Genomic DNA, 13,998 nt, shown 5'->3' on the forward strand with positions numbered 1-13,998 from the left:
CACGCCCACTTATAGTGAAAATCCTCCCATTCCAGACTCTTATTGTGAAAATCCTCCCATTCCAGACTCTTATTGTGAAAATCCTCCCGTTCCAGACTCTTATTGTGAAAACATTCCTTCCCGTTCCAGACTCTTATTGTGAAAATCCTCCCATTCCAGACTCTTATTGTGAAAACTCTCCCTCCCATTCCAGACTCTTATTGTGAAAAGCAGAAACATCCACCTGTCTGTCTGTCTGGTCATGGTCCGCTGCTTCCTGGGTCCGTGGCGTGACGGGGGTCCGGCTGATCGCAGGTCTGAGACCGTGGCTCCTCGTCCTCGCTCGTCTCCACGACGACGACGACTTCCTGCTGCTCTACCTCGCCCTGACACACACACACACACACACACACACTCTCTCAGTCTGAACTCTGTGTGTGTGTGTTAATGATTGAGGTGGTTGCCATGGAGACGGGCTCATTGGTTTGTTTACTGTTTATTTTACTGAAAAACAACAACACTCATTATTTACAACAACAACAACAACAACGTGAGTCCTGATTGGCCGATCGCCACGGTGACCGGTCACAGCGTCCACTTCAGACACCTGCAGAGACACAGAGGAGACAGAGGGCCGTCAACCAATATTCTACATTCTAATATATATTCGAATATTGAAAAAAATCGGAGATTCAAATGTGAAAATTAATATTCGAATATTAAATAAACAGTGGGAAAAAAACTGAGTGGGGAAAAAAACTGAGTGGAGAAAAAAACGAAAATAAATAAATAAAACAGCGGCTGCTTTGCGAGTGGCTGCACTGAACTTTACAGTCCCTCCAGGAATTCGCGATGTTGCGATCGCAACAATTAACGCAAATTCAGCCAATCCCCGCAAATTTTTGCGATCTTGCAATTTTGTACAATCACCGCAACTTTTCCGCAATTTGGACCAATTGTCGGTGCTTTCCGCGAGTTACACAGCAGAGAGGGCGAGTCTGGACGGAGCAGTGGTTGAAAGTGAGTCCACGGAGGAACAGTGTGGCTGAGCTGACGGCAAGAAACAAAGTGACAAGTAAAGGAACACAAGCTGAGTTGAACGTGTTGAGTGTGTGAGTTGTCCTGGTTGACCACCCGAGGCTGTGTCCCCCCCCCCCCGCAGCACTCGCCGAGGGGGAATCCAGTGAGTGCGCCACTGCAGGGCCGGAGCGGAGCAGCCGGCGGCCAGGTGCCCCTTCCCCCATCCTAAGGCCCTGGACTTGAGTAGCCACCCTCCCCTTTTTATTCAAAGACTGAACTGTTTTAATGGCATTTTAAAACAGTTCTTTTACCACGATTTTTAAACAGACATTTTAATTACAGTTTTTCTCAGTCGCTTTGGTGCTGTTCTCAGATCAGAATGAAAGTTCTCATAACTATTAGTTCAACCTCCACAACATGTCGTCATTTGTCCACATCATAGCAGCAGTTTCTCCTTCCTCTGAACAAAGTGCAAATGCTTTTGGACATGTATCAGTTGCTCTCATACAATTCTCTGCTGTTTTACAACATTATCATTTGTTTATGTCATGTCAGTCAAAATGAACTATACTTTTGAACGCTGAATAGTCTTTCCCTATAGAACTAATAGTCCTCATTTCATTGCTTGAGTCATTACATACAAAATTGTTGAACTAGTTTTCAAACTAATTTTAAATGTTGGGAGAAGCTGTGAATTCAATTATTCAAACATTTAGAGTAAGGAAGAACAGGTATGTATGGTATTGGACAGTAATTCAGCACTAAACAATCTGCACTGCTGTCATTGTGTCAGGCATTACTGTTAGATACAGTGGGATGAGAACTTTTTTAATTTGCATTTAGACTTACAGCTTCACTAGAGAACAGATTTACTGTGTTGTAATGTATTACAGCAACCACAGTAAAGATTTCCCATCTTTACAGTACGGTACTGTACTACAGCATTTTACAAGTAGGAAGCACTTTTACAGTATTGTACACTACAGTAATAATGGTTGATGCAGTACATGTACTGTACATTACTGTACTTTTACTCTGCATCACATAGGATTACAAGACAACCTCACAGAGCTGGAAGAGACTGAGCCCTTTACAAACAATGGCATAAGGTTGAAAGAGATACAATGTAAGGATGACATTACTGTATCTTTGGGAATATTGAATATTGAATATCGCTACAGTTGACAGAGTGATGTAGATGAAAATGTGACTGGAACGTCTGGATGTGCAGGAATGATTTACAGTACTCTGTAGGTTCAGTTACTATATGTACTGCAACATTGTTTACGTAAAGTTGTATCCAAAGAGTGTTTCTTATGTTTGTTGTAGATGACTGTAGTGTATTTTTCCTTTGAACAATGCTGTGAACAAATCAGAATTGCAAAGAGCATATGCAGTAGAAATGTGAAACATACATATTCAGTATCTCCACTAAATACAGTAATGTGTAACTTTACTGTAGTTTTCACATGGCTGTACTAGTAGTGTATAGTGCTGTCTGGAGCATTTTCAGGTATCATGACTTTTTGCATTGGAAAACACTTAGAGAATAAAGTGTCCTAATGAAAACATGACAAAGCCATTTGACTATCTTGTTCATAGACGATGGTGTCAGGACTTCTCATTTTGACGACACTGACAGTTTCATTGACATGAGTACTTACTTTTGAGGGATGGACAATCCATTTTGAGCAAGTGACGCGCTTTTGCAGGTCATCCACTAGGTTTTGCAGTTTGTGATAATTGTTCTGAGAAATGCACTAACTGTTGTGCAAATGTTAAGAGTGATGTGAGAAAAGCACCAAAGCGACTGAGAAAAACTGTAAAAGTAAAACAACTTTCAACTCTAATTTTCCTGTGCCTTTCTTAACAAGTGGAAAATTGCTGGTATAACAGGACCTCACATTATTTTGTGACATTTCAAAATTTTAAATTTTCCTTTGATTTTTAATTATTCAGAACAAAAACAAATAAATCTGTTGAAATGTCATGTTTTTTTAATTGTATTATTTTGCATGGATCTCTGCTTATGACAAAACTAAATATTACTGTAACATTCATGTTTGGACATGATATAGTTTGTTTAAATTACCCCCAATTTTCAGTTAATTCCCAATAATTTCCAATAATTCCCATGGAAAGTTTCCAATTTGGAATATTTCCAAAATTCCCCTGCTTAACTTCCCATGGAAAGTGTGTGTACCTGGTCTCCCGGTGTGTGTGCGTGTGTGTGTGTGTACCTGGTCTCCCGGTGTGTGTGTGTGTGTGTGTGTGTGTGTGTACCAGGGGCCTCATGTATCAATGTTGCGTACGCACAAAAAAGTGGCGTACGTCATTTTCCACGCCAACGTTCAGATGTATCAAAAGTGAAATGACCGTGGAAAAGTGCGGTGGCCCACGCCAACTCCATAGCTGGCGTACGCACGTTTCTACAGCTGTTGTTCCTTTGGCGACACTTAGAGGTGAAGCTGTGAAACTGTTAATAATGTGAAAACAATTAGACCTCAGAGTAATGTGCACATCAGAGACACATTTATGAACAACCCATCCACGTGTTGCAATTAGATAGGTGGATATAAAAGCACGCGCAAAGTGGCACGTCAGCTTTAGTTTTAAGATATTGCAGATGCTGCAGTGCGAAGTGAATGTACAGATGCATCACATATTAATAAACATTGAGGCGAGATGGCTGGTTCAGCGCACGATTCATTCATAGTTGGGAACAGATTACAGGCTGGCACTGCAAAGTAAATGTATTTGTTTAATTGTCCTATAACCCCCGATGCACACTGAGCATGTCCGCCCAGATATCACACTGTCAGTGACTTTCTTTTTGCTGGTTAAACTACACAGACTGTGTGAAGTACTTAATGTCAATAAACATCATAAATCCATTTCACATAATTTAATTAGAGTACATTGTCTGCTTTCATTTGGGATGACAGCGGTCCTCCGCCTCACGTTCACCTTTATATAACACACACACTCTCCCATCCCCTTTGTAATGGTGCCGGAGGACGGCAAAAAAAAAAAAAAAAAGATGTTTACACGGCTCAACTTTATCGAGGAGCACCTTCAACTCAAATTTGGTTAAATTGCTGTTCCTCACAGTTTTTCATGGTGTTATCTGACCGTAAAGAGAAGGGAATCTTTGGTGCTGGCCTTATTTACATTGATTTGCATATTTAAATGGAGGCGTGGACAGGGAGGAGATTACCACTTCTACATGTGGCTCAATTCCACGTTGATTGGGATGTACAAAGGAAAAGTGCTTGGATCCATGCGTACGCACACTTTGATACATCTGATTTTCTTTGTGCGTACGACAGTTTCTGGATTCTGGCGTACGCCATGTTTCAGTATGAAATCCACGCAAGTATTGATACATGAGGCCCCAGGTCTCCCGGTGTGTGTGTGTGTGTGTACCTGGTCTCCCGGTGTGTGTGTGTGCGTGTGTGTGTGTGTGTGTGTGTGTGTGTGTGTGTGTGTACCTGGGGCCTCATGTATCAATACTTGCGTGGATTTCATACTGAAACATGGCGTACGCCAGAATCCAGAAACTGTCGTACGCACAAAGAAAATCTGATGTATCAAAGTGTGCGTACGCATGGATCCAAGCACTTTTCCTTTGTACATCCCAATCAACGTGGAATTGAGCCACATGCCGAAGTGGTAATCTCCTCCCTGTCCACGCCTCCATTTAAATATGCAAATCAATGTAAACAAGGCCTGCACCAAAGATTCCCTTCTCTTTACGGTCAGATAACACCATGAAAAACTGTGAGGAACAGCAATTTAACCAAATTTGAGTTGAAGGTGCTCCTCGATAAAGTTGAACCGTGTAAACATCTTTTTTTTTTTTTTTTTGCCGTCCTCCGGCACCGTGGGAGAGTGTGTGTGTTATATAAAGGTGAACGTGAGGCGGAGGACCGCTGTCATCCCAAATGAAAGCAGACAATGTACTCGATAATTAAATTATGTGAAATGGATTTATGATTGTCATCTGCCTTTTTTTATACACAGATCGCGTAGTAAATAAATGCAGAAGTGCGCCAGGGAGGCTGATAAAGACACATGTCCAACTTTACGCATGTGTTTATTGACATTAAGTACTTCACACAGTCTGTGTAGTTTAACCAGCAAAAAGAAAGTCACTGACAGTGTGATATCTGGGCGGACATGCTCAGTGTGCATCGGGGGTTATAGGACAATTAAACAAATACATTTACTTTGCAGTGCCAGCCTGTAATCTGTTCCCAACTATGCTGAATGAATGAATCGTGCGCTGAACCAGCCATCTCGCCACAATTTTTGTTAATAGGCTATGTGATGCATCTGTACATTCACTTCGCACTGCAGCATCTGCAATATCTTAAAACTAAAGCTGACGGTGCCACTTGGCGCGTGCTTTTATATCCACCTATCTAATTGCAACATGTGGATGGGTTGTTCATAAATGTGTCTCTGATGTGCACATCACTCTGAGGACTAATTGTTTTCACATTATTAACAGTTTCCCAGCTTCACCTCTAGGTGTCGCCAAAGGAACAATAGCTGTAGAAACGTGCGTACGCCAGCTATGGAGTTGGCGTGGGCCACCGCACTTTTCCACGGTCATTTCACTTTTGATACATCTGAACGTTGGCGTGGAAAATGACGTACGCCACTTTTTTGTGCGTACGCAACATTGATACATGAGGCCCCTGGTCTCCCGGTGTGTGTGTGTGTGTGTGTACCTGGTCTCCCAGTGTGTGTGTGTGTGTGTACCTGGTCTCCCGGTGTGTGTGTGTGTGTGTGTGTGTACCTGGTCTCCCGGTGTGTGTGTGTGTGTGTGTGTGTGTGTACCTGGTCTCCCGGTGTGTGTGTGTGTGTGTGTGTGTGTACCTGGTCTCCCGGTGTGTGTGTGTGTGTGTGTGTGTGTGTACCTGGTCTCCCGGTGTGTGTGTGTGTGTGTGTGTGTGTACCTGGTCTCCCGGTGTGTGTGTGTGTGTGTGTGTGTGTGTACCTGGTCTCCCGGTGTGTGTGTGTGTGTGTGTGTGTGTGTGTGTGTGTGTGTGTGTGTGTGTGTGTGTGTGTGTGTACCTGGTCTCCCGGTGTGTGTGTGTGTGTGTGTGTGTGTGTGTGTGTACCTGGTCTCCCGGTGCGTGCTCAGACAGCGGCTGCAGCAGTAGCGCCCCCCGCAGGTGGTGCAGGTGTAGTGCGAGGGGAAGCCGCACACGCAGCAGAAGTGGCGGGGGGGCAGCGAGGAGGGGGGGGCCGCCGCCGACAGGTAGTTGGGCTCCGGCTTCTCAGACACGTTCTGGCCAATCAGAGCACAGGACAGGGGGAGGGGGAGGAGTCAGAGGCAGCGTCCAATCAGAGCACAGGACAGGGGGAGGAGTCAGAGAAATTAACATACTGGGTCAAATTGACCTGATATGTTCCCTTCCTCCATCCTACCCTCCTTCCTTCCTTCCTTCCTTCCCTTCGCCCATCCTTCTGCTTCCTTCCTTGACCTAATCTGCTGCCTCCTCCCATCTTTCTTTCCTTCCTTTTCCCTTCATCCTTCCTACCTTCCTTTTTTCCCTTCATCCTTCCTTCCTTCCTTCCTTTCTTCTTTCCCTTTGTCCTTCCTGCCTTCCCTCCTTCCTTCCTTTTTCCCTTCATCCTTCCTTTCTGCCTTCCTTCCTTCTTTCCCTTCGTCCTTCCTGCCTTCCTTCCTTTCTTCTTTCCCTTCGTCCTTCCTGCCTTCCTTTTTTCCCTTCATCCTTCCTTCCTTCCCTTTTCCCTTCATCCTTCCTTTTTTCTCTTCGTCCTTCCTTCCTTTTTTTCCCTTCATCCTTCCTTCTTTCTCTTCGTCCTTCCTTCCTTTTTTTCCCTTCATCCTTCCTTCTTTCTCTTCGTCCTTCCTTCCTGCCTTCCTTCCTTTCTTCTTTCCCTTCGTCCTTCCTGCCTTCCTTTTTTCCCTTCATCCTTCCTTCTTTCTCTTCGTCCTTCCTTCCTGCCTTCCTTCCTTTCTTCTTTCCCTTCGTCCTTCCTGCCTTCCTTTTTTCCCTTCATCCTTCCTTCCTTCCTTTTTCCCTTCATCCTTCCTTCCTTCCCTCCTCCCTTCATCCTTCCTTCCTCCCTCCCTCCCTCCTTCCTTCCTTCCTTCCTTCCTTCCTTCCTTCCTTCCTTCCTTCCTTCCTTCCTTCCTTCCTTCCTTCCTTCCTTCCTCCTTCCTTCCTTCCTCCCTCCCTCCTTCCTTCCTTCCTCCCTCCCTCCCTCCTTCCTCCCTCCCTCCTTCCTCCCTCCTCCCTCCCTCCTCACCTCCTCCTCCAGCAGCGTGGTGAAGTTCTTCCTGAAGCGCTGCTTGAAGTGGTCGCCCCTCGTCTTCCTCTTCTTCTTCTCTGGAGGAACACAACAACTCGTTACAGACGACCGGCTGCTGAGTTCATTTTGTCGGCTATTTTTCAATTTAGTTTTAGTCTTAGTCTTGTGTCAAATGCCCTTCTAAGTTTTAGTCATATTTAGTCAGCTTGTATTCTTTTTTGTTCAGTCACATTTTAGTCGACGAAAAGTCTTGGCATTTTAGTCTAGTTTTAGTCAAAGAAAATCCAAAGCATTTTAGTCTAGTTTTAGTCAATAGTCTTTTTTAGTCTTTGAAAGCATGTTAATCACAATTAACCTAGTCAAACCAATAGATTCATTTTAGTCTTTTTCTCACTCATCTCACAAGATTTATGTCATTATTGACAGCTGTCAGATGAGCCAACTTTCCAGCTTGTGTGTTTATTTAACCTTTATTTTACCAGGCAAATTGCTTGAGATAAAAAAAAAACCCTGTCAAGCCAGGCAGGAAGTCGCACAAAGAAACAGCGAGAGAATCCGGTTAATTTTCAAAATAAAACACAGCGATTGACAAATGCAATGATGTGAACGGGGGGTGCTCCAGCTTGCACATGATTTCCGTTGCTCGGCGGTTTACAGCGCCCGCACCACCCCACCCCCCCTAGCCAGTGTGTACTATCAATCAATCAATCAATCAATCAATCAATCAATCAATCAATCAATCAATCAATCAGGCTTTATTTGTATAGCACTTTTCATGCCCACATGGCAGCTCAAAGTGCTTTACATGTTAAAAACAAGCAATATAGGGGACACATATTGGGAGACATAGGGAACACATGTTAGGGAGACATACATAGATTCGCAAACACATACACATTCACACAATAATTTTAGAACATTTGATTTTATCGGGGAAACGCTATCTAATACTCACTAATTTGCAGTGGGGAAAACACTAAATAAAATGAAGTAAAATAAATAAAATTGAGAAGACGAGAAAGACACTAGGTAAAATGATATAAGACCAGAAAGACACTAGGTAAAAATAAGCAGATGTAGTGGGATAAAATAGAGAAAAGAATGGGTGAATTAAAATAGAATAAAAAATATAATAGTAAACAAATAAATAAGGAAATAAGATAAATTAAGTTTAAATGCATGTTTCAGAATAATAGAAATAGTACGAATCAGTTAAAAGCAAGGCTAAAAAGGTAGGTCTTCAGTTTGCTTTTAAAAATGTCCAGATTATCTGCTCTCCTCAAGTCCTCAGGCAGTCGGTTCCATAGGCGTGGGCCGTAATGATAAAATGAGGCCTCGCCATATGTTTTGTTCGCAACTTTTGGAATAATTAAAAGGCCGCTGCCTGAAGACCTGAGAGTTCTAGAGGGTTCATATGTTAAAAGCAACTCAGATAGGTAGCTGGGACCGAGACCATTAAGAGCTTTAAAAGGATCTTACTACTCGCCGCACTTAGCACAGCACCGGTGTGTGTGTGCCCCTCACTCAGGCGCACACACACATACACACACACACACACCCCTGGCAGCAGCGCAGGAGGAGAAAAAAAACTGATGCGCATCCAGTGAAGGCACTTTTTGGATTGTAATTTAAAAGTCTGTGACGAAAAAAGAAAGAGACATTTTATTAAGTTTTTATTTGATTAAGTAGATTTCGTCTCGTCAACAAAAAATGAGTGTAAATTTTGTCACAGTCAGTGTTTAAGGGCATTGATTTCGTCTTGTTTTCGTCATGAAAAAACCCTTTGTTGATGAATGTTTTTCGTCTCGTCTCATCTGTCGAAATCAACACTGATTACTATATTACTGTCTCTGAATTGTAATGCGTTACACTACCTTTGTTAGTTACTTTCAGCCAAATATTCACCTCAGAAATACGACTGAAAGGCTGAACTGTGGTTTAATGCAGCTGATGAGACGTTTGACACACGCCTACGCTTACTTTATAGCGTTGGTAACTGCAACAATTAATTAATTACTCCAGCAATAATCAATTATTAAATTAATCATCAACTATTCTGATAATCTAATAATCAGTTTGAGTCGTTTTTTAATTAAAAAAAGCTCCAGATTCTCTGATTCCAGCTTCTTCAATGTGAATATTTCTGGTTTCTTTGTTCCTTTATGACAATAAACTGAGTCTCTCTTTGGTTTGTGGACAAAACAAGACATTTGAGGACGTTGTCATCTGGTGGTTTGGGAAACACTGATTGATGTTTTTAGACATTTTATTGACCAAACAACTAATCGACAGATTAATCGATGATGAAAATAATCGTTAGTTGCAGTTGTAGTGTAGTTACTTTGATTGTAATCGGTAAAATATCACAGACATTTTTATTAGTACTGTGTTTTATTACTGATTTACAGCAGCAGGGTTCCCACTTTTTTTTTTTGAAAAACGAAAACCTCTGGTAGCTGTGATAAATCATTTTCCATGTGTTTTCAATGACTAAAACAAATTTCCCGTGTTTTCTATGACTAAAACAAATTTCCCATGTGTTTTCTATGACTAAAACAAATTTTCCATGTGTTTTCCAGGACTAAAACAAATTTTCCATGTGTTTTCCATGACTAAAACAAATTTCCCATGTGTTTTCCATGACTAAAACAAATTTCCCATGTGTTTTCTATGACTAAAACAAATTTCCCATGTGTTTTCCATGACTAAAACAAATTTCCCATGTGTTTTCTATGACTAAAACAAATTTTCCATGTGTTTTCCATGACTAAAACAAATTTTCCATGTGTTTTCTATGACTAAAACAAGTTTTCCATGTGTTTTCTATGACTAAAACAAGTTTTAGTTTTCCATGTGTTTTCCATGACTAAAACAAATTTTCCATGTGTTTTCTATGACTAAAACAAATTTTCCATGTGTTTTCCACGACTAAAACAAATTTCCCATGTGTTTTCCATGACTAACACAAATTTTCCATGTGTTTTCTATGACTAAAACAAAATTTCCATGTGTTTTCCAGGACTAAAACAAGTTTTCCATGTGTTTTCTATGACTAAAACAAATTTCCCATGTGTTTTCTATGACTAAAACAAATTTCCCATGTGTTTTCCATGACTAAAACAAATTTCCCATGTGTTTTCCATGACTAAAACAAATTTCCCATGTGTTTTCCATGACTAAAACAAATTTGCCATGTGTTTTCCAGGACTAAAACAAATTTGCCATGTGTTTTCTATGACTAAAACAAATTTGCCATGTGTTTTCCATGACTAAAACAAATTTTCCATGTGTTTTCCATGACTAAAACAAGTTTTCCATGTGTTTTCTATGACTAAAACAAATTTCCCATGTGTTTTCCATGACTAAAACAAATTTCCCATGTGTTTTCCATGACTAAAACAAATTTTCCATGTGTTTTCCCTGACGCGTGGGAACCCTGAGCAGATATTAATGCATCACTGTGACTGTGTTGCCTTTGTAACGTGTTTTGTAACGAACACCGAGGGACACGAGGACACGGCGTCTCACCTGGTTCCTCTGTCTCGCTGAAGGCCGGCAGGCGGGCGGTCGGACCTGGGGGAGGGAGGGAGGACAGAGGGTCGTCCTGGAAACACAACCACAACAACAACACGTCAACAACCGTTAAACTCTCCCTAAACTCTGAGACAGTCAGTGAACGTTTCATCTGCTTGTTCACGTGTAAACTGTTCATTTGATGGTTTTTTTTTGGGTGAAACGTGAAAGGATGATTCTATTTTTCTTCAGACTTTTCAGATTGTGTCCATGTCTGTGATGTGATTGGTCAGATGCTGTAAACACCAGTGATGTGTGTTGCCGTGCCGAGGCTTCGAAGTGCGTGTCGAGTAATCCAGGAAGTATTTAGCGAAGCGCGTATCGATGACGTCCTGTGGTATTTCTGCATCGGTTGCAACAGTGGTTTGTGTTTCAAGAGTATTATCTCTATTCCGGTGTTTCCCATACATACACAACACAAGCATATTCATTGTCCTCACACCCATTCCCACTTTCCCTTCTGATTCTTTATGAACACAAATCACCTATTTAAACCAGTAAAAAGTTCAAATATAGCTACAGACCACTAATATCTACAGCTCTGGAAAAAATGAAGAGACCACTCCCAAAATGATCAGTTTCTCTGGTTTTACTATTTATAGGTATGTGTTTGAGTAAAATTAAATTAATTTTTTTTTGTTTTATTCTATCAACTACCGACAACATTTCTCCCAAAAATGAAAAAAAAATTATTGTCATTTAGAGCTTTTATTGGCTAATGACTAAGCTAGCCTAAATAACAGAAATATCAAGTCTTTTAGACCTTGAATAATAATAACAATATTAATGCAAAGGAAACATGTTCATGTTCAAAGAAAAGAATGACTGTCATACATGTAGAGATGCTTTTAAAGGGATAGTTCACCCAAAATTGAAATTTCCCTCATCATCTCCTCCCCCTCATGTGGACTAAGAGTCCTCCGTGGCTTCTCTGAGTTACAGGGGGTCTCGGCGTAGCAGTGCATGTCCATATAACGGTTGCAAATGGATACCAACTGTCTTCGTAACAAAAAGACACACCAAAAAACATCCAAATACCTCCATGCTGCTCGTATGTGATGTCCGTCTTGTATTGAAGCCCCGACATGAGAAATTGTATCGAAAAAAATTAAATAAGTCTATATTTCAAGCTTGTTTTGTAGCGGAAGCTTCTCTTCCTGGTCCGTCCAAATTTGACGAACCGGGAAGAGGAGCTACAATTTCGCATTTCGGGGCTTCAATACAAGACGGACATTACATACGAGCAGCATGGAGGTATCTGGATGTTTTTTGGTGTGTCTTTTTGTTACGAAGACAGTTGGTATCCATTTGCAACCGTCATATGGACATGCACTGCTACGCCGAGACCCCCTGTAACTCAGAGAAGCCACGGAGGACTCTGAAACTTCTCCCAGCCCTTAGTCCACATGAGGGGGAGGAGATCATGAGGGAAATTTCAATTTTGGGTGAACTATCCCTTTAAAAGCATCTCTACATGTACGACAGTCATTCTTTTCTTTTCCTGAGTTAAAATATTCTTACTGTGTTGTTTAGGAATAAACATGAACATGTTTTCTTTGCATTATTATTATTATTATTCAAGGTCTGAAAAGACTTGATATATTTTATTATTTAGACTAGTTTAATCATTTTCAGCCAATAAAAGCTCTAAATGACAATAATTTTTTTTCAATTTTGGGTGACCTTTCCCTTTAAGAAACATTTGTGAAAGTGGTCTCTTATTTTCTTCTGTGCTTCATGAGGCTTCATCTCGCCACCAACCCAGTCTCAGGTGTCTCAGGTGTCTCAGGTGTGTGTCGGAGTGTCCCACCTGGAAGTTGTCCTTCTCCAGAGCCTCCAGCTGTCTGCTCAGTCTCCTCAGTCTGGTGGCTTCATCCAGCACCCGGCGCTGGCCCGCCTCCACCCGGGCTGCATTCAAAATAAAACTTTATTATCATCAACATTTAACACTTTTAATAGTTTTATCAACCACCCAGGGCTCCAGACTTGTGTCCCAGCATTCACAAAGTAAGGAATTGAAAAGTGTCTACAAAAAAGAAGAAGGAGAAAGAGAAAAAGAAGGGGTAAAAAAAGAAAAAGATAGATAGACGAGTGGTGTTTACCGTTATTTTGTTTGTTTGTTTGTTTTTGTCATTACCATGTTTCATCATCTTTAATATTTTGAAACAGAGAATAATACTGGTGTTGAAGCAAGCCAAGGAAATTTGTAACAACAGAGAGGGGCAGGTACTATAAGTTTTTTCTTCATCCTGCTCCTTTTCATTCATGGTGAAAATGTGTACACTATGTATATGTGCAACTATGTGAGAATGTACATACCATGAATGAAATAAATCAAAAATGAAATGAAACATGGAGACATTTGAAGGTAAACTTTTCATCTACTTGCACATGTGCAACCAGTTAATTTGCAGGTTTTTTTGGTTTGTTTTTGTTTTATTTTAACACTGGTGAAACATGAAGAGGCTCAAAGTTTCTGTAATCAGTCTTTACAGTGTCAGTCAGTGAGTGTGAGGATCATGATGAATGAAAAGGAAATGTGAATAATTCGCTTTACAAGTCGATTTACAGTGAGAAACCGCCCAAATCCTCTGGTTGCTCTGCTAAATGTTGTAGTTATGGAGCCACTGTGCTACTAGTCTCTGATATGACCTCGTGTTTGGTTTATTCACTGAAGATTTGTCTAAAAAACTCAAAGATTTGTTGGAAACTACAGAGAAACGACGTCACTACACGTCACTGAAACGGCTGAAACGTCCGTTTGGTTTCCATGGCGACGTCTGACCGTCAGTCTCACGTTTCAATCATCGATTAGTCTGGATTTATCGATCAAATATCTATAAATTAATAAATATCTATAAATATAGAGTCAAACTCACCAGAAGCTTTCTTCTCCAGCACCATGGCGACTGCTTCCTGCTCCCTACGGCGGCCGCAGAGGGACAAACCCAAACACAACCAGACTAAGCGCGAACGTCTTCCCCACAGATTCACTTTTACAGGCTCGATCACAGACTTTAGAGTTTAAAGACTGAAACTGAATATAAATACGATGTTATTAAAAAAAAAATCCACACAGGTCTGAACCATAGACATGGCCGACAGCGTGATTGTATTTACTACGGCAACGCACAA

At 41.2% G+C, this 13,998-nt stretch overlaps 1 protein-coding gene across 1 annotated transcript; it reads right to left on the reverse strand.

The window, feature by feature from the left end:
* Window positions 1–459: 459 nt before the first annotated feature.
* On the reverse strand, window positions 460–13,967 carry znhit1 (zinc finger, HIT-type containing 1). The gene is made up of 6 exons (XM_085758917.1): window positions 13,743–13,967; window positions 12,674–12,771; window positions 10,819–10,894; window positions 7,288–7,367; window positions 6,129–6,298; window positions 460–586 (listed from the first exon to the last, which is right to left on the reverse strand). Exons 1-6 carry the CDS (start codon window positions 13,765–13,767, stop codon window positions 565–567), a joined length of 471 nt encoding a protein of 156 aa, XP_085615043.1. The 5' UTR covers window positions 13,768–13,967; the 3' UTR covers window positions 460–564.
* Between the last annotated feature and the right edge of the window lie 31 nt (window positions 13,968–13,998).

Source organism: Trachurus japonicus, chromosome 18 (assembly GCF_045865225.1).
Source record: "Trachurus japonicus isolate A0001 chromosome 18, Traja_1.0".
Classification (NCBI taxonomy): Eukaryota; Metazoa; Chordata; class Actinopteri; order Carangiformes; family Carangidae; genus Trachurus; species Trachurus japonicus.